This window comes from Myotis davidii, unplaced genomic scaffold, assembly GCF_000327345.1.
Source record: "Myotis davidii unplaced genomic scaffold, ASM32734v1 scaffold169, whole genome shotgun sequence".
NCBI lineage: Eukaryota > Metazoa > Chordata > Mammalia > Chiroptera > Vespertilionidae > Myotis > Myotis davidii.
In genome coordinates, this window is record NW_006383005.1 from 1,904,373 (window position 1) to 1,924,143 (window position 19,771).

Consider the following 19,771-nt stretch of genomic DNA (forward strand, 5'->3'; position numbering starts at 1 on the left):
AACATACTGAAGTATTTGCCATTTCCCTAATATGGCATACATTTTCATGTCTTCATGCATGAAACAAATATATACTAGTATTTCTTTGTCCCCACCCTCACAAACTTCTGACAAACTCCTGTCACTCATTTCAAGGCCAACTAAAATGTTTGTTCTGCCCTAGCCGGTTTGGCTCAGTGGATAGAGCGTCAGTCTGCGGACTGAAGGGTCCCAGATTCAATTCTGGTCAAGGGCACATGCCTGGGTTGCGGGCTTGATCCCCATTAGGGGACATGCAAGGGGCAGCCAATCAATAATTCTTTCTCATCATTGATGTTTCTATCTCTCCCTCTCCCTTCCTCACTTAAATCAATTTTATATATATATATAAAAACATTAAAGGTAACATTTAAGAAAAGAAAGCAATACTATTTATAATTACATCAAATCTTTCCCTCTCTTCTCTCTGAAATCAATAAAGATATTTTTAAAATAGAATAAAATGTTGGTTCTTCTGAGAAGTCCTTCATTTCCAACTCTCCCAGACCTGTTCTTCACTCCCTCCTCAGCATTCTACTAACATCTAAACATTATTTGATGATGTATTATATATGTTGCTTAAAGGATAATATAAATAACATATTATTCCCTCCATTAGACCACAAGATTCTATGTAAATAACCTAGCACCATGCGTGGCACAGAAGATGCAGACTGTGCTGATGGATGATGATGAGATCTGGATTAAGTCACAGTCACGTTAGGCCTTCACTGATCACCTATCACCAGAGTTTTATGTCAGTTCAATTTTTTTAAAATCGGGGAAAACACATCTCTAGGAGAATGAACAGGGCAGGGGAAAATGGCATTGTTTTAATGGAAGTCTGACAAAGGTGGGCGGTCAGAATGGGGAACAGTTGAAGGAATTGGGTCTGTTAAATTTGTGCAAGAGAAAATTCAGGAGGAATAACTGGTCTTCATATCTCTGGAGGGTTGTCCTGGAGCATAGGGAGATGTGTTCTGTGAGGGTAGATCTAAGGCCAGTGGTTGCAAAGGTGTTCAGGGTCAGATTCCTTATAAGGTAGGTTTTTAGCTCAGACTGAAGAATTTCTTAAACTCCAGAGCTCTCCAGCAAGAGCTTTGACTGCCTGGAGAGGCTAGGGCACACCACCATTAGAAGGGTGTGCTGGCAGAGACCATGTGGCCAGCCATGTGGGCCATTACAAAGGGTATTTCTGTACTGAGTGGCAAATTGGACTCAGTCACCTCTAGTACCGCTTCTAACTCTGTAATTCAATGCCTGTGTGATGCTTTTCAGTAACACAAGCATAACCTATATTAAGATAGTGGGAACAGAATAGCCTTTTTTTTTTTTAACTGAACCATCTTTGACCAGATTGATTCTCTAGAGTAATTTTATATTTTCCAGGTTTCAAAGCTGAAATAAAAGAATCTTAGCAAAGAAAACAGCAGCCAAATCCAGAGGCTTATGCTGAGGAGACTCATGTTTTGAGGAGAGGCAGGGAAGTTGGTAGGAATGGACTTGATCTCTCACTCATCAGGCCTGGGTTCTATCTCCACTCTGCTAGTTGTATAAGATAAGCCTAAGATTCAATACCCTCATCTCTAAAGTGGAACTAAGTATTTCATAGAGTTAGGATAAAGATTAAGTCAGATAAAGAGGTGCCTGGCACAGTGCATTCTGACTGTTTGCTTATCTTTCTCCTTCATTTGTTAGTGACCTCTCAAGGCCAGGGACCCTGTCGATTTGTTTCTTTTGTTTTGAACCTCTCATGGCTCCAGAATACAACCTCCCTGGTAATCTCTTTATTGAGTACCTATTCTCTACCTTATCTGTGCAAGGCACTAGAGATGCGGCATCATCGTCAACAGAAGCAGCAAGATGAGCAATATCAGTTGGGGACAAGGAAACAAAAAATTTGAAACAAAACAAAGTTGTGGGGAGGAAGCCCAGCTTACCTGTGATGCCCTTGCTAGACAGAGGAAGTTGGTGGTAGGGAAGGGATATTCTCTATTGGCCACACAAGACTATTGCCCAGCCTGCATTTGAGTTGAGATCCTTGCTGATCCAGGCTGGGGGTAGTGTGTTGACCGGCAGGAAGTGGGAAGGAGGAACTGACCAAGAGCCATTGTGTACAGAAAAATGAGACTTAGCTGTGCCTTCAAGGAGCTTACAGTTTAAGGAGGGGGGCAAGATAGGAAATATAAACAAACCACTGAAGTACAGTGTAATAATTTCTGTAATTGGGGATGCAAGTGTCTTCAAATGTGTTCTCTTCTAAAGAATAGAAGCTATAGGTAGAGTTTGTGCAGTATGAGAAGTCACTTTCATTCAGAGCAGTCTAATGGAGGGTGAGTCTTAGGAAAGGAAGGCGTTCACTCTCAATAGAGATGTAAAGGCTCAATGAATGATCCCATGAGTGTGTTGTGTAGAGGAGGCTCTAGTCCATATGTGAAGGTGAACCAAATGGCCTTTAAGGTACTTCTAACCTCAGCAGTCTGTGACCCTAAGTCCATTCCTTTACCCTGGCCTGAGGATCTCACCTATAAAATGAAGAGGGTTGGGCTAAAGCTCCTACTGTTTCTGTTCTATGATATCTGCCAAATTTAAGTGAGTGAAATAAAATCCCACTTGGAAGACTTGATGGAGGATCCTATAATTGCTCATAAAGGGAAAGTCACAATCTCTCACATGAACCCGAATAGAGTCCAAGCATGAGACTGGATCACTTTGGTTCCCAGATAAAATCCCTGACATTTTTTTTTCCCTAATACTCATCAGAGGATATTTTCACATTGATTTTTAGAAAGAGTGGAAGGGAGGAGGAGAGACAGAGAGAGAGAAACATCAATGTGAGAAACACACATCAATTAATTGCCTCCCACGTGGTCCCAACCAGGGCCTGCAACTGAGGTACATGCCCTTGACCAAATCGAACCTGGAACCCTTCAGTCTGCAGGCCGACGCTCTATCCACTGAGCCAAACCAGCTAGAGCCTAAATCCCTGACTTCCTTCTAGAGAAGTGGCAGACCTCCACATTGCTAATTAAGTGACAACAAGTTGGCTACCTCAGTTCTGAAATCAGAAAATGAATGGGATCTGGGGAAGAGAGATTAATTTTCTTTGGAACTGGAAAGGATTTTAATAATATCTTTGTATATTAACAAAGATATACTATTAAAGCTCAATATTTACAAATCCCAAAGAAGCTTTCAAGGATTTAGGGATTTAATCTTTGACTTTTAAGATCAACGTTTCATGGTCAGTCAAAATACTAATGACATTTAAAAACTACAGAGAGCAGTGAGACAGGCACTTACACATTGCTAGTGCAAGTGTAGATTGATAGTCTTTCTAGAAAGCAGTGTGACAAAGTATGTGAAGACTGTTAGCATGTCACTTCTGATCACCTTCTCTGCTCTAGCCCTGATCTGAGCCCCATCTTCTGTTGATGACAGATGTTTACAATGGCTTCTATGCTTCCCCTCTTATAGTCTCTTTTCAACACAGCAGTCAAAACGACCCTTTTCAAACATAAGCCAGATCATGTTGTAATTCTTCTCAGTATCTCATGATGACTTCTCATTTCACTCAGAGTAAAAATTGAAGTTCTTACAGCTTATAGGGCCCTACATAACTGTGAACTAACTTCTACTACTTTATCTACTCTTTTACTACTACCATTGTCCCCCTCGCTTATTCCACTCAGCCACACTGGCCTCCTTGCTGTTCCTCTATGCTCAGAACTGAGGGCCTTTGCACTATTTCCTTTGCAATGCTCTCTTTTCAGCCATCTGCTTGGTTAACTCTATTTCCTTCAAGTTTTCATGGAAATCTTACCTTCTCAATGTGTCTTATGCTGGTTACCCTATTTAATATTGCAATGCCCACCCTTAGCACCGTTGCGCTTCTGATGCTCTTTATCCTGCCCTTTTTCTTTTTCATAGTGCTTAAGACTGTGTTTGTTTATATTTTATCCACTGCCTCTCACACCCTCTTAGAATCTAAGCTCCATGAGGGCAGGGATCATAGTGTCTGGCATAGAATAGAGACTCAGATATTTGTTGAATGGATGAGCTTTAAAAATAGCTGTCTTTAAAAAAAAAATAGCTGTCTTTTGACCTAGAAATCTCATTTCTAGAACTGGTTCCTAAATAAATAATTAGAGGTGCAGCTAAAGATTTATTTAGGTTCTCATAGCTTATGTATAATAAAGAAATGTCGCAAACAACCTAAACATCGAAAAATAGTTAATGGTTAATTCCATTGCTATAGCTACATAATAAGATATTATAAAGATATTAAAATGTTTTTGAAGAATGTGTAATTACATGGGAATCCTATCTAATAATAGAGAAACATGGTAATTAACTGTAACTTCGCTACCCTTCCCATTGCTAATCAGTGAGATATGCAAATTAACTGCCAACCAAGGTGGCGGCCAGCAGCCAGGCAGCTGAAGTGAACAGGAGGCTTGCTTGCTCCAGTGAAGGAGGAAGCCAAGGTTCCTCGCCTGCTGCTGCCAGCCTCTGAGCTGCAACTCTAAGAAACATTGTTGCAATTATAGAAGCTAAACAATCCCCAGAAACCTGCTTTCAGCCTGCCGGCCTCAGAGCTGGAGCAGAAACAGTGTTTCAGTTATAGAAGCCAAACAAACCCAGATCAGCAGCCGAGGTCTCAGAGCTGGAGCCGAGCCTCAGAGCTAAAGCTGGCTCTCAGTTCCAGTGACAGCCATAGAAGGTAAATAAATCCCAGAATAAAAAAAAAAAAATTATATAGAGCCGCGAGGCCTCCTGAACCCAGGATCAGCGGAGCCGCGAGGCCTCCCGGCACTGGGATCAGCGGAGCCGCGAGGCCTCCTGGCACCAGGGTCAGCGGAGCCTCCCAGCACCTGGATCAGTGGAGCAGCGAGGCCTCACTGCCCCTGTGTCAAGCGGAGCCGCGAGGCCTCCTGGCCCCTGGAGCAGCAAGACGGGGCAGCGCCCAAACCCCCAATCGCCCTGCGGCTCTGTGTGTGACAGGGGGCGGGGCCGCAACCTCCCTATCCGCCCTGCTCTGTTGGTGACAGGGGAAGGCGCCCCAACCCCCTGACCAGCCTTGCTTTGTGCCGATACGGGGGAGCTTCCCAACCCCCTGATCAGCCCTGCTCTGTGTGTGACAGGATGCGGCGCCCCAATCCCTCCAATGGGCCCTGCCCTGTGTGTGACGGGGCGGAGTGCCCCAACCCCCTGATCGGCCCTGCTCTGTGGGTGACATGGATTGGGCTTGCCCTCTGCCACCCGGGAGCAGGCCTAAGCCAGCAGGTCGTTATCTCCCGAGGGGTCCCAGACTCTGAGAGGGCACAAGTGGGGCTGAGGGACACCCCTCCCCCACCCGCCGTGTACAAATTTTTGTGCACCAGGCCTCTAGTATATTTATAATGTAAAAGTGTTGGAAGGCAGAATATAAAATTAATATCCCTACTTCACACTTAATACAAAAAATGGATCAATGATCTAATCTAATAAAAGAGAAACATGCAAATTGACCGTACCTTGCCTGTACCCCAAGCCATACCCACCAGCCAGTCAGAGCCACTGTATGCAAATTAACTGAACCAAGATGGCAGCTGGCAGCCATGGAGCTAGAGCAAGCAGGAGGTTTGGTTGCCCTGGCGATGGAGGAAGCCAAGCTTCCTGCCTGCCCTGGCTGGCTGTGGCCTCCACTAAAGGCAACAAAGTTTCAATTATAGAAGACAAATAAATCCCAGATACCTGCTTCCAGCCAGCCTCCACTGGAAGCTTGGGTGGCTGGGGGCCGTGGCCAGCCTGCAAACAGCCATCAGCCCCTCACCCAGGCTGGCCAGGCACCCCAGAGGACCCCCACCCTGAAGGGGCTGGGGCCAGCCTGCAAACAGTCATCAGCCCCTCACCCAGACTGGTCAGGCACCCCAGCAGGGACCCCCATCCTGAAGGGGCTGTGGCCAGCCTGCAAACAGCCATCAGCCACTCACCCAGGCTGGCCAGGCACCCCAGTGGGACCCCCACCTTGATCCGGGATACCCTTCAGGGCAAACCAGCCAGCCCCCACCCATGCACCAGGCATATAATAAAAGGGTAATATGCAAATTGACCCTAACAGCAGAATGACTGGGAATGACTGGTCACTATGACACACTGATCACCAGGGGGCAGACACTCAATGCAGGAGCTGCCCCCTGGTGGTCAGTGCGCTCCCACACGGGGAGCTCTGCTCAGCCACAAGCCAGGCTGACAGCTGCCAGCACAGCGATGGTGGCGGGAGCCTCTCCCGCCTCCTCAGCAGCGCTAAGGATGTCCGACTGCAGCTTAGGCCTGGTCCCCGCTGGCAAGTGGACATCCCCTGAGGGCTCCTGGGCTGCCAGAGGGATGTCTGACTGCCAGCTTAGGCCCGATCCCCCTGGGGAGCGGGCCTAAGCCAGCAGGTAGACATCCCTCGAGGGATCCCAGACTGCGAGAGGGCACAGGCTGGGCTGAGGGGACCCCCCCTCCCCCGAGTGCACAGATTTTTTGCACCGGGCCTTTAGTTTAAATACTAAAGCCCAAACCATAAAACTCTTTGAAGAAAACATAAGGCTAAATCTCCATGACCTTGGATTTGGTGATGGATTCTTAGATATAATACCAAAAGCATGAGCACAAAAGAAAAAATGGTATATTGTACTTCATCAAAATTTTAAAAATTTTGCATCAAAGGCATGATCAAGAAAGTGAAAAGATAACCCACTGAATGGGAGAAAATATTTGCAAATTATATATCTGATAAGGATTTACTATCCAGAATATATAAATTCAGTAACAAAATAATCAAAATTTAAAAATTGGCAAATGTTTTGAATAGATACTTCTCCAAAGGAGATATACAAATGCCAATAAGCATGTGGAAAAATGCTCAACATTATTAAGCATTAGAGAAATACAAATAAAAACCACATTGGAACACCACTTTATACCTACTAGGATGTCTGTAATCAAAAGTAACTAGTGTTGATGAGGATGTGGAGAAATTGGAAACTTCATGCATTGCTTGCAGGAATGTAAAATCGTGCAGCCACTGTGAAAAACAATTTGATGGTTCCTTCAAAAAGCTAAGCATAATCGCCATATGGCCCAGCAATTCTGCTCCTCGGCATATACCCAAAAGAATTGAAAACAGGACTCAAACAAGGACTTGTATTCCAATGTTCATAGCAGCATTGTCCACAATAGCCAAAGGGCAGGAAAAAAACTCACATGTTCATCAACAGATGAATGGATAAATAAAATGTGGCCCATACATAGAGTGGAATATTACTCAGCCATAACAAGGAATGAAGTTCTGATCCATGCTGCAACATGAATAAAGTTTGAAAAACATTGTGCTAAGTGAAAGAAGCCAGACACAAAAGGACAAGTGGCGTTTGATTTTGTTTATAGAGACAGAAAGTAGAGGTTAACAAGGGGCTACAGGGAGAGGGAATGGCAAGTTATTGCTTCATGGGTGCAGAGTTTCTATTTGGGGTTGATTAAAAAGTTTTAGAAACACATAATGGGGATAGTTGCACAACATTGTGAATATAATTAATACCACTGAATTATACACTCAAAATGGCTAAAATCACAAATTTTGTTACATATATTTTACCACAATAAAAATGATTAACCCCTCCCCCCCCAAAAAACACCTATACCAGATATAAAATATACAGTGTTGGGCTGCATCTGATGTATGCAGGTTCCCTAGAGCCAATTGTGAGCAACTCTTCCCAGCTACTCGTTCAGTGATGTTGGTAGCTTGAAATTGGCCAAGGTGGGAGTATTTTTATTATGCAACTTCACAAATGCTACAAAATAGAGCTTCACCTCAGTCCCCTCGAACCAGTTAAGTACTTACCTGCATACCACTAAATATATGTATATAAAAATAGAAAACTGTCTGGAAGGATAGATGCCAAACTGTGATTACCTCTAGGGAGAAGAATATTGTAGCCAGAATACAACAGAAAACTTAAACTTCTTATCATATACATTTCTATATTGTTCCAACATTTTTACAGTGAGCATATAGACATATATTTCTTACACTGTTGTGTGTGTTTTTTAATGGACAGGAAAATCTGCATATGATGGGATTGTGGTGTGATGGCTTTTCTCTAGAGAGGGTAAAAGCTAATCACATGTACTGTCTGAAATGGCCTGTGAAGAGGCTGAAGGTTGGCCTGGATTCTGTTTCCTCAGAAATATGCTTTGCTTCTTGCCCAACTAAATGGAGCTTTTCTTGTCTCTTTGTAGGTTACCCCACAGCCTACCCAGCAGCAGCCCCTGCCTACAACCCCAGCCTGTACCCCACCAATAGCCCCAGTTACGCTCCAGGTAAGCAGAAAGTAGAGATAATAGTGGTGAGTGGGATAGGAGGTGGGATCTATTGAGAAAAACATACCCGCCTGCTGGCTTTTTCCTGTTCTTAATTACTCTGGGCTCAGCCTGTATAAGTATGATTCTCCTGGGAGTTCCCTCTGGGAACTGGGCAGTTCAGCCTTAGGGTGGGGGCAGGAGTAGAATCTCCTCCATTCTACTTGGGGCTTAAGATTGACCCATTTCTCCTCTGTTGGAATATCTGAGACATGCATCCTCCTCACAGAACCTTGTCTGCTCTCCCAAACAACGTCCAATTCCATTCTTTGCTCAGTTGCCTCTGAAGGTGTCATTAGAAACTCTCTCTCTCTCGCTCTCTCTCTCACACACACACACACACACACACACACACACACACACACACACACACGCACACACGTTCTGAGTGTGTGTGGATTTGGAAGAGAGTGAGAGACTTGCCACCAGGGGATAAAGAGCTGGTTTTCAAGTAGCATCAAATAACATGTTTTTCAAAAATCATAAAGATCCAACACTCCTTGGATTCTTGGCTGGTGCTTTAACACTCGAGGGGCAGGAGAAAGAGGGTGGGCTCTGCAGTTAGTCCTGGGTTTGAATCCTGATTACTCAACTCACTAGTTGTGAGGCCTTGGACAAGTTACCTGACATCTGAGAAATGTGCTACTTACTTCAGGGTTATAGATGGTTTAATGTAAGTTCCTCTTCATTTACTCAGCAAGAATTTATTTGTTGATTGTCTTCCACACTGGGATAGAAAAAAAGAAAGGATGCCATCTTCGGCTCAGTGGCTTACCGTCCATTGGGGAGCTGGCATATAAACAAATTCCTGGCTGTGCAGCGTGTGAGTATTGTAGAAGGGCTACAAATAAGAGGAGAAAAGCAGAGAAGGGAACAACAGTCTGCCTGAGATGAAAAGTGTGGGAGAGGCTTCACACAGGGCCTAGCAATGGCGACTTGAAGAAGTAGGGGTGTAACATTGGAGGCCCAGCTGAGGGTGGAGGCCGTGAATTTGTCCAGACTCTGTTCCCCAGACCTGGGGTATTTTCTCATGATGTTCAGAACTTCTGGTGAGAGATTGTGGAACTGTTTTAGGATTAGTTTGGCAAGAAAGTAGAGGATGGGGAATAAATAACTAGTATTTGTTGAATGGTTCCTATGCTCCAGGGACTATTTTGAGCTCCTTATGGATATTAACTTGGTTAATATCACAATAAACCCTTGAGGTTAGTACTGTTGTTATTCCCATTTTTCCAACTGGGAAAACTGAAACTTTAGAAGTCAGGGAACCAGCCCAAGATCCAAGCCCAGGCGTCCTGCCACCACACCTGCATGTGCTCTTAACCACAACATTACACTTGGACCTGGCCAGAGAAAATTGAGGGTTAGACTAGAGCAGCCAGACCAGAGAGGGAAGGGAAAGCAGATGGAGGGAGCTAAGACTCGGGGTGGGGTGGAGGGAGTAGACATTGGAAAGCTCTTGGCACATATAAAGTACCAATTAAACTTTAATTCTAAAGCAAAGTATCACCCCTCATCAAACTTGATTTTCCCCAATTTTGAAAATTCAACGTATTTCTAAACTGTGACTAAACCAACCCAAACCATTTTCTCAGAAACCTACAAAATCCATTAGAGAGGGTGGGATTAGCTCATGGTGTCAGAAAGCCCCAAACTGGGGAGACCAGGGTTATAGCATCCTGGTTGCCTGGTCTGTTTCATATTCAGGAGGCTAGCGTCTGCACTCCCCAGGCCCGCTGACTGCAGTGGGGGAGCTCCTGCTGCAGGGGAACTGACTGGCTCAAGGACAGAGAGGACAGTGTGGGTTACTTTCAGCTTCCTGCCAGATCCAGCCATGGTGATGCTGAGAGTTGCCTGTGGGATAGAAACCTGCAAAGGAGCCAGGCTCTCAGGCTTAAATTTCTCTCAGCTTCTTCAAGGAGACAAAAAAGTTGCTTTAGAGAGAGCTATTTTTCGCAGCTCTGAGGACCCTCATATGTCACCTGTCCAGGATGCAGGGCAACATTTCAGTGGTCTGAAGGCAGTGTAGGTACTTGGAGCTTTCCCCCCAAGCTCTTAATGACTCCGGGGATCTTATTGAAGAGCTCTCCCCCGCCCGCCCCCCCCGCCCCCAAGAGGCAGGAGCCAACTGACACTTGTTTTCGGAATCTGGAGGCCAAAGGATGTGTTGTATTGTCATATTAATGGAAATCTGACTTGAAAGTGAAAGGAAAGGATAAGTAGGATAACGGTTATAGATAAGGATGAAATACTATCTCACAAGAAATCTGTTTATAAGTCATTTTCATTGATTGTTTCATTCAATTTCATAGCAGCCTTGTAAAGTGCAAGTGTATTTTTCCCATTTGACATGTGATGATCCTGGGGAAAGGATTTGTGTTTACTGAACACCTGTCATCTTCCAGACACTGTGCAAGGCATGTCACAAGCTTTCATTTTTACCTTAGTCTTATAAGGTAGCGCTTCTTATTTCCAGTTTTGCTCAGGGAGTTAAATAACTTGTCCAAAGCTGCTCAGCTAAAAAGCAGTGGAGCTAGGATTCAAACCCAATCTGTTTGAGCCCATAGCCTGTGCTCCTCCTCCTGCACCACATTTCCCCGGAAGCCTCAGGGAGGGGAATGCCTTTGCATTGGCTGTAGCTCTCTTAGGCTTTACAGAGAGCTCTTCAGAGGCCAAAATGATGATTTTGTCCCTGAACCTTCATGTCCTCTAGCACATAATCTCCGTCATAGGTGAAGTCCCTCTGCAGTACTTGGGGGAATTGAAATGTACTCTCAGCATGGACAGGCAAAGAGTGGGACCCTGCCTTGTTCACATCCAGGCCGCTTCTGGGTCAGCTGCTGGAAGATGCCATCACATTCAAGGAGGTGCCCCTCAGTGGGCTTTTCTGGATGGCAAGTCTGTCACTCCTCTCCAGGGTGGAGGCACTTCGCACCCTCTGCACTCTCTGTTTCTTGTGTAGCTTGGGGTAAACTGCTAACTTGAAACAAAGTCTGTTTTTGTAACTGCAATATATACTACTTTGCACAGATTCTTAGTGGTAATTTCAACTAACATTTCTATCCAACAGAGTTTCAGTTCCTGCATTCAGCTTATGGTAGGAGAGCTATTTTTCCTCATATGTATTATGGCCTATGAATGTGTTATCTCGTAACAACAGTAGACCCCCTCTCCTGCCCTCCCCAAACCCATCCCCTAGGCTTGGGCTCCCCCAGGTGGCTCAGCAGCAGTTCCTAAAGCATGCAGGAACATGTATGATGGTGCAAAATCATGGGTTGGAGACACACATGAACCGTCCCCTAGGGCAGCAGTGAAGGATCATGGCACTAAAAGGCGACTCTCCCCTTCCTCACCTCCGGAGTCCCATCTGACCCAGGTCAGAAACCTTTACCGTAACTGGCTGCTAAGTTCAAACAAGTGAAACAAAATTTTTGGGCTGCTATGGCTCCTCTGTTGGCCTTGAGGCAGCCTCTTGGAGGAGTACCTGGATTATGCCTATAAGAATCAAAAGCAAAACAAAACCAGTCAGCCCCCAGATCAGATTCTTCATCTCCATTGGCAGTCTGACATGTTTGAAGACCTGGTTGACTTGAGATAAAATCTGTTTCCTTCGCCCAGATCTTGAGCTCTGGATCTTTTTCAGGGCATTTTCCTGAATGGAGAGAGGTGAGGGTCAAGTGTGCCAAAATGAGCGAGGGACCAGAGCTGGGTTCTCTGGGCAGTGTGGACTCCAGGCCCCAGGCACCACAGGAACTTATGGGCACCTGTGAGGGTCCCAGCAGTGTAACTTGACTAGGTCCTTTTTGTCATAGACAGGAAGGGACCATGGGAGGGACTTGCCACTTTCACCACCCTCACCTGGGCTGCTCAGGACAGTGTTTTTGTAAAATCTCTGCACACTTTCTCAACTTATACCCTTAAATGATTTGGGTGATGAATATTGAATTTGTGTGTGGCCCATCTTTCAGAAGATGAGCTGTGAAAATTTCTCTTTGCCACTGTTGTGTGCTGTGTGATCTTGGGCAATTTGCTAAAGTCTTCAGGCTATAGATAATGTGTTTTATTCCAGATGACATGTAAGGTCCATTTAAATGCTAACAACCGGTCCTCTTAAAATTTTATTATTTCAGTTTTACTAGTTACAGACTTGTTTCTCCTATCCTTTATGGGGAGTCACTTGTTTGCCTCAGGATGTATGAACTTGGACAGAGGACTCAATAAAAAGTGGGAGAAGCTCTCATGCTCCCTCATGCCTCCAGTTATAGCATCCACAGTTCTAGTCCAGGCCCTAAGCTGGTCCTTTGAACCTACAAAGACCAGTAAGACAGGGGCCCTGTTCTCAAGGAGCTCCCAGTTTAGTAGGAGAGACAGAGAAGGCAGCTTCTAAGAATTACAGTGACTGGAAAATAGTGGACCATATGGGATCTATGAGGGGGCTGTGGTCAATGAGTGGGGAAAAGAAAAGACTCATAATACAGATGGATGAGTCTTTAGCTCATAATTAATGAATTAATAAATGTTTACTTGTTAGCACTTAGGGAAAGTCTGGGCCAAGGAAGGGTGACCATTGTCAGCAAAAATACAGAAATGTGATGCTCCTTGGCACATTCTGGGAATGACAAACGAGTTTGTGTGGCGGTACAGGGTTAGAGAATGAGAACAAGAGAGAGTCTAGAGAGATCATAGGACTGTAGGCAGTGGACAACTGTGGAATGTTTTTTAAAAAGGGTTTGTGATTAGGTTTAGGTCTTAGAAATAGCACTCTGGGTACAGCTTGGAGATTACAGTTGGCAGGTTTAAAAACAACAGTGAGGAAGAAATTGCAGAAGTTCAGGTGAAAGATGATGAGAGCTTAAATTAGAGCTCTGTGGGATAGAAGAGTAAACGGATATCAGGATTAGAAACTGTAAGACTGGGTGATACTTTATATTTTTTTAATATTTAAAAAAATGATTTATAGAGAAAGGGGGAGGGAGAGGGAGAGAGAAACATAAATTGGCTGCCTCCCAGGCATGTACCCTAACAGGAATGGAACTGACAACCTTTCAGTGCACAAGATGACCCACTGAGCCACGCCGGCCAGGACTATGACACTTTATTTTTGATCCTCACATCAATACTATGAAAGTAATCAGGGAATGATTATTATTGCCATTTTAGAAGACAACAAAATGGAAGTTTAGAAAGGTTGTGACTTGCCCAAGGTCTCACAGTTCATAAGTGGCACAGCCCAGGCTAAAATTCAGATTTCCTGACTTACTACATTGTTCAGGATGATGGTCCCTTGCTGCCTCTCCTCCTTGTGAGTGTGCTTAGCAGACTGTTCAAGTGTCAGAGGGCACGAGGGCCCCGTATCCAGGGAAGTGAACAACCCAGCACGTGGATGTGGGCAGCATGCTGTGACTGGGCCATGGCCCTTCACCGCCAAGGGTTCTCTCTCTCTCTCTCTCTCTCTCTCTCTCTCTCTCTCTCTCTCTCTTTCTTTCTCTCTCTCTCTATCATTCTCTTACTCTTGCTCTCTCCTTTTTAAATTGAGGAATAATACATATACTATAGTATATACAGTCCACGAGTCTCAAATATACAGCTCAGTAATATTTGACATATGTATACACTTATATTTAACTACCACCCGGTTCTAAATATAGAAACCTTTCTAGGAGTTGGTACCTTCCATGGCATCCAGGAGCAAACGTGCCTGTCAAAGCAACCTCCTCTGTTACCATGCCTCTGAAAGGCTCAGTTGGGTTGTCTTCATCCCACAACTGAGCTCTGAACCACTCACCAACAGAATGGTCACTTTGTACATGGAGGAGGAAGATCGTATGGCACAACGAATGAGGAAGCCAAGTTGACAGCTGACATTCTTTTTTGGTTTTAGTCTTTCTATTTATCCAGTTATTTAAATTATTAAGTATTTAAAAATATAAAGAAATGTATTTGTTTTCTTTATAATGAAACCAGAAGAAGATATTCACTTCTTCAGGAACATGTATAGTTTGGTTCACTTGATCACTTGGGAAAGACATAATCAAAGGCACAGTCGCACTTGCTTCTTTCCTGATTAATCTGAAACATTATTTTACTGTGTGTAATGCTGTCTTGTTCACTCTCTGGTTGGCGTGTGGCTGTGTTGCATCCCCCGCTAGACCATAAATACCTGTGTGCAGTGACCATGACCCACGTGTGTTCCTGTCCACCGTGGCGCTCCCCTCAGTGCTGAGTGCAGTAGGCCTCAGTCACTCTTTGGTTAATTTTGATTTATTTACTTTGTCACACAGTCCTTCAGGCTAATGTCAGGCTTTTGGCTTATGATGAAAATTATGGTATAGTATTCACCACTCGGGGAAACAGCTGGACCAGAACTGGATCTCCAAATTCTCTGCAGCCAAATTCAGGCCTCCTGAGAGTCCCTGTGAGGTCTTGAGGGCATGGATTTTTCTTTTTAGGGAGGTGTTTTGGGTGGGCAGAGCTATCCAGCCACATGGAGTGGCAGGTTCTAAATTTAGAGACATCTTGATAAGATTTTCAGCACTAATTGGATCCTTTATTAATCCTCAATCCCCACTCACCCCTATCCCAGAAAAAGAAACCCAAGAGAATTATTTAAAACTGACTGCCCTCATCCTACATTGTCTGCAAAGCCATGTCTTGATGTCCAGCAAAGGCCCAGGACTCTGCATGGGATTCTGCTGAGTCTCCATTTCTTCGGCCAGAATTCTCCTTTTAGTGTCACCTCCCTGCCCATGATTTTCTTCTCATTTCTCAGCATCTACTGTATATATTGCGGGCCATTAATGCAAGCTCAAGGTCAGCCCACAACAGCTAGATTTATAGCCTTGGATCAGCAAAAACAGCAGTCCTTGACTTCCTTCTCTGGGCCCAGTATCTCATGACCAAAGGAACTGAGGCGTTACCAGTTACTCAGACAGGCAGAGGGTTATGGGACCTCTCTGGAGGTGGGCTCTTCTTATCCTGGTGGAACTAGAAGTGTACAGGCACACTGTCTTCTCATAACATCCTGTCTTACCTTAGTCCCTTATTAAAATGTTTCAAGTATATCGGACTGTTGCCAGTGCAGCCCCACCTCCTTCTAATATTCTTTAAAACACCCATATACATAACTCCCAAGACCTTATTTGAATAGAAGAGATACTGTTAAAATAATTATTTTTACTCTAAGTAGCAATTTGTGTCAAGAATGTTTCTCCTCTAGTATTTGAAAGTATATCAAGGGAAATATCTAAAATGTTAGGCATTTCCCCCCTTTGAAACCCTATTTCCTCTCTCCTTCCCCACAGGATACCATGAAGGTAAGTTTTTGTGTGTGTGTGTTTTTTTTTTAAGTTATTCCCACTTCTAGAACATATGAAGCATCATCCTTCACATTTTTCAAGCTGAGATTTGAGTCAGCCTGGGAAGTCTCTGTAAATTTCTTTCAAACTGGGCCTCATCTCTATTTCACACCTACTCAGGTTTGACATTTACGTTTCTTTTTTCTTTCTTTCTTTTTTTTTAAATATTGATTTCAGAGAGGACGGGAGATGGGGAGAGAGAGAGAGATAGAAACATCAAGAACGAGAGAGAATCATCGATCAGCTGCCTCCTGCATGCCTCCTACTGGGGATGGAGCCCACAACCCAGGCATGTGCCCTGACCGGGAATAGAATTTCAACCTCCTGGTTCATAGGTTGACGTTCAACCACTGAGCCACACCAGCGGGCAGCATTTACTTTCTTAGTGGCCCAAAAGATCATCTCTAATTCACGAGAAGATATCTCAAAGTGAGGGAGGCACCAGTAGCACCTCAACATGAGGTATAATGGGTGTACAAGCCATTTGTCTGTCTGGCCATGGCTGGGTATATAGGAGGAATTAGCAGGGAGTGCCAACATGGACCCTCTAAGCTGCCAAAGCTCAATCCCTTTAGAAGAGATGGCAGTCCAGCAAGGTTCATGTCATATGGTAATTCATTTAGGGTTCTCTCTTTGAAAGCAACTTATTAAATACTCCTCCAGATGAGATTTCAGGCTTAAACAAAGAGTACTCAGTTGATCTGTCCCAATAGACAGTCGTCAAAGGCTCCGAGTTGCTACACATTCATGAGGAAGTGGCTTAGGAATAGACCAGGGCCTTAGGCCAGAGTGCCACACAGTAGGAGACAGTATTCACAGGTGTCTTCGTGGTTTTGGTAGTATGTAGAAAATTTGGACTCTCCTAATTTAATATAAGCTCAGATTTCCTGGGGTTCACATCATTTGGAAGCTCACTTTAGCACTCCTCTCAACCACCACCCAGCCCAGAAAGGCTGGACCGTCCTGTGTGTCTGAACAGGCCCCTTGAGTTATATGTTACCATCCAGCCCAAAACCCTTACTTTGTGTCTGTGATTGGTGGTGCCCACTTCTTATTTCTGCCTAATGCCATTCTTGTGTCTTCCCTTAAGCAACTCTGCTGATGAAACAGGCCTGGCCACAGAACTCGACTTCCTGTGGCACTGAAGGCACCTTCCACCTCCCAGTGGACACCGGGACCGAGAACCGAACTTACCAAGCATCCTCTGCGGCTTTCAGTAAATACAGCCTGTCTCCTCCTTTCCTGTTCCTCTTGGTTGGGACTGATTTGTCTCTTAGGAAGAGAGGAAAGGGAACTTTAAAAAGTGACATTTATAAGACACTATTTTAAGAGGTTCTCTTACCCACACAAAAAATTGGCCTTCCTCATATAGGAAAGGTCATCCTCTTTGATCATGCAGCCAGCTCTGGGGAGACACAAAGCAGTGAGGGAGGGAGAAGGAAGTGCTCATCTGGCCAACAAGTTTGATGAGGGAAGGACTGTTTCTGTGTTTCAAGGGAAAGGACAGAGGGGACATCTGAACACCTGCCTGTGGACCTTTAGACAGAGCGGGCTCCTCCAGCTAAGCTAGCACAGGGGTTCTCAACCGGGTGCTGTGGGCATCTGGATCAGATCACCCTTGTTGAGGGGCTGTCCTGTGCATTGTAGGGTGCTTAGCTGCACCCCTGACCTCTCCCCATTGGATCCCAGTAGCAAACCCTCATTATAGCCATCAAAAATGTCTCTAAACATTGCTAAATATCCCTCGGGCCAGATTGCCTCTGCCTGAGAAATTCTATGCTTGTGGAAGCTTCACTGTGGGAGTAAAGTATGGACGTGGAGTCATCAGGAAGGACAGAAACCCTCTGGCCAGTCAGATTGGTCACACTCATCTTGAGGCTCAGTGAGGTGACTGATGGTTTTACCTTCACATCTGATTTTTAACACAAAATGGCTCCACTGTGTAAAATGAGGATACAAGGTGAGAAGTTAGTGGCATTTTGACTCCTTGTAAGTAGAAATGTTGGAGCTGTCCAAAAGAGGAATGGCTGGCCTGGGATGTGGTGAGTGCCTGTCTGAAGTTGTTTAGCAGGGGGCTGAGCAGAACTGGGTGGGATGTTGCAGACTAGGCCCCATAGTGTGATTCAGTGGCTTATTCATCTATTAAGACTGTAGAGAGGGTCAGAAGAATACATGGTATGTTCTTTTTCTTTAAAATACCCAGTGTCATTTCTTCTTAGTTATCATTGTTCCTAAATGTCAACATCAGCTGATGTTCATATGTAACATAGCTGTCACCTTTTGGAAACTATGCTTTCATATCACCCTCTCATTTAATCTACACTGTAATCGTATTGTTTGGGCGGATTTTTATCTCAGTTTGAAAGCTGAGGCTCAGGTAATATACCTGTTGCCATCCAACTGGTAAGCAGCACAACTAGAAAAAGGTATCACCATGGTTAAGTTGCTACTACTGTTTTTGTTTTTATTTTAATCTTCACCCGGGGATATGTTTATTGATTTGAGAGAGAGAGGACAGTGGGGGAGGGGGAAGGGAAACATTAATTGGTTGCCTCCCGTACACCCCTGACGGAATTGAACCTGCACCCCAGGTATGTGTCCTGACTGGGAATTGAACCCTCAATCTTTTGGTGTATGGGACAACGCTCCAACCAACTGAGCCACCCGGCCAGAGCACTATTACTTTATTTTCATGAGATGAATTGTACTCTTTAAGAGAGTGATGGCAGCAGTAGGAAATTTTTCCAGATACCTGTGGCATTATATATGTCCATGTATATGTGGCTTATACATATATATTCTCTCTCATATCTACATGTATGGATGTAGATGCTTATAGACATGCCTACTGTAGTACAGCAAAAAGAGCCTGAAGTAGAAGACCAAAAGAGTTGGATTCTAGATTTGGTTGTGTATAACTTTGGATAATTCTTCCCACATTTTGGACCTTGGTTTTCCAACTGCAAAATGAGGGGGCTGGCCTAGGTCATCTTTAAGGTTCCCTCTAGCTGTTTAGACTCCTGATACTCAATATCTTCTACTGCAGCAGGGACCTCCTCCCTAGTTTCCCTGACCAATAGTTGGCCCACTAGCCATTGCTCACACATCTCCAGGTATGGGGTACTCATTCCCTTCAGAGACAACCCTTTCCACAGTGAGAAAGTCTCAATATAAGAAGGTCTTGCCTTCTATGTTGAAATCTTCCTGCAGTCCCATTGAAATGTCCAGTAGCTATATCCTACTACCCTCTCATAGTTTATCATAGTCCCCTCTCTTTTAAGCCAGTAATGTATGAACCTGTGTAATTTTTAAATAGAGGTGGGATTAACTGGTCCTACCACACCCATCAGGGTTCCTCCCAGCACACAGATTTTGTGGCTTCTAAGGCCACAGAAAATTCAGGGCACTTTGACAAATTTAGTTACTTGCTAAGCCTGTTTGTAACTAGGTCTCCCTCCTACTTAACTCAGCACTCTCTTGTTCATCTGCCAAGGAGACTTGAGGGTCAAGGCAAGAATCAGATCTAGAGCTTTGTCCAGACATATAAATCTAATGTCAATAAACCAGTTAGTCTAAGACGCATCCTTGATATGAGGATCAATGCCTTTGAAGGTGTAGGGGCTCTACAGCTGAATAAGATTTATGACAGTGCAAAAGGATTGACAAGAGGACTTGCTAGTGTACACACTCTCTTTATTATCCTGTTTGATGGAGCCTAAAATTATGGATAGGAACCTGAGAGAAAGAACAGGGTGTCATAAGCCTCTTTTAAGGCAAAGCTGGACTTCTAGTGTCAGATTCCTTTTTACTCTCACAATATTGCCTTTAGTGGAATGATGACACAAATGTTAATATACCAAATGCCCAAGATTGGCTTCCAGAGAGGAGTTCTGCCCAGAGCATGGCAAACCCTCAACTCTGGGCCTAGCTCTGCACTGATTTGCTGTGCAGTTTTCGGGATGTCTCTGCCCCTCTGGGCTCCAGGTTCTTCATCTGAAACAGAGAGC

The 19,771-nt window shown here is 44.5% G+C and overlaps 1 protein-coding gene across 8 annotated transcripts in view; it reads left to right on the forward strand.

Annotated features, from left to right (window-relative positions):
* The window catches only part of FAM168A (family with sequence similarity 168 member A), a 158,545-nt gene that overhangs the window by 128,611 nt on the left and 10,163 nt on the right, over positions 1–19,771 (forward strand). For 3 of the 8 annotated variants that reach the window (XM_006777948.2, XM_006777951.2, XM_006777952.2), the window contains exons 3-6: positions 8,290–8,370; positions 11,480–11,506; positions 15,711–15,722; positions 16,855–16,980. In XM_006777948.2, coding sequence (XP_006778011.2) covers positions 8,290–8,370; positions 11,480–11,506; positions 15,711–15,722; positions 16,855–16,980 — 246 coding nt within the window. The remainder of the gene's footprint in view (positions 1–8,289; positions 8,371–11,479; positions 11,507–15,710; positions 15,723–16,854; positions 16,981–19,771) is intronic. The other 5 variants (XM_015557483.1, XM_015557484.1, XM_015557486.1 and 2 more) reach the window with 5 other exon arrangements.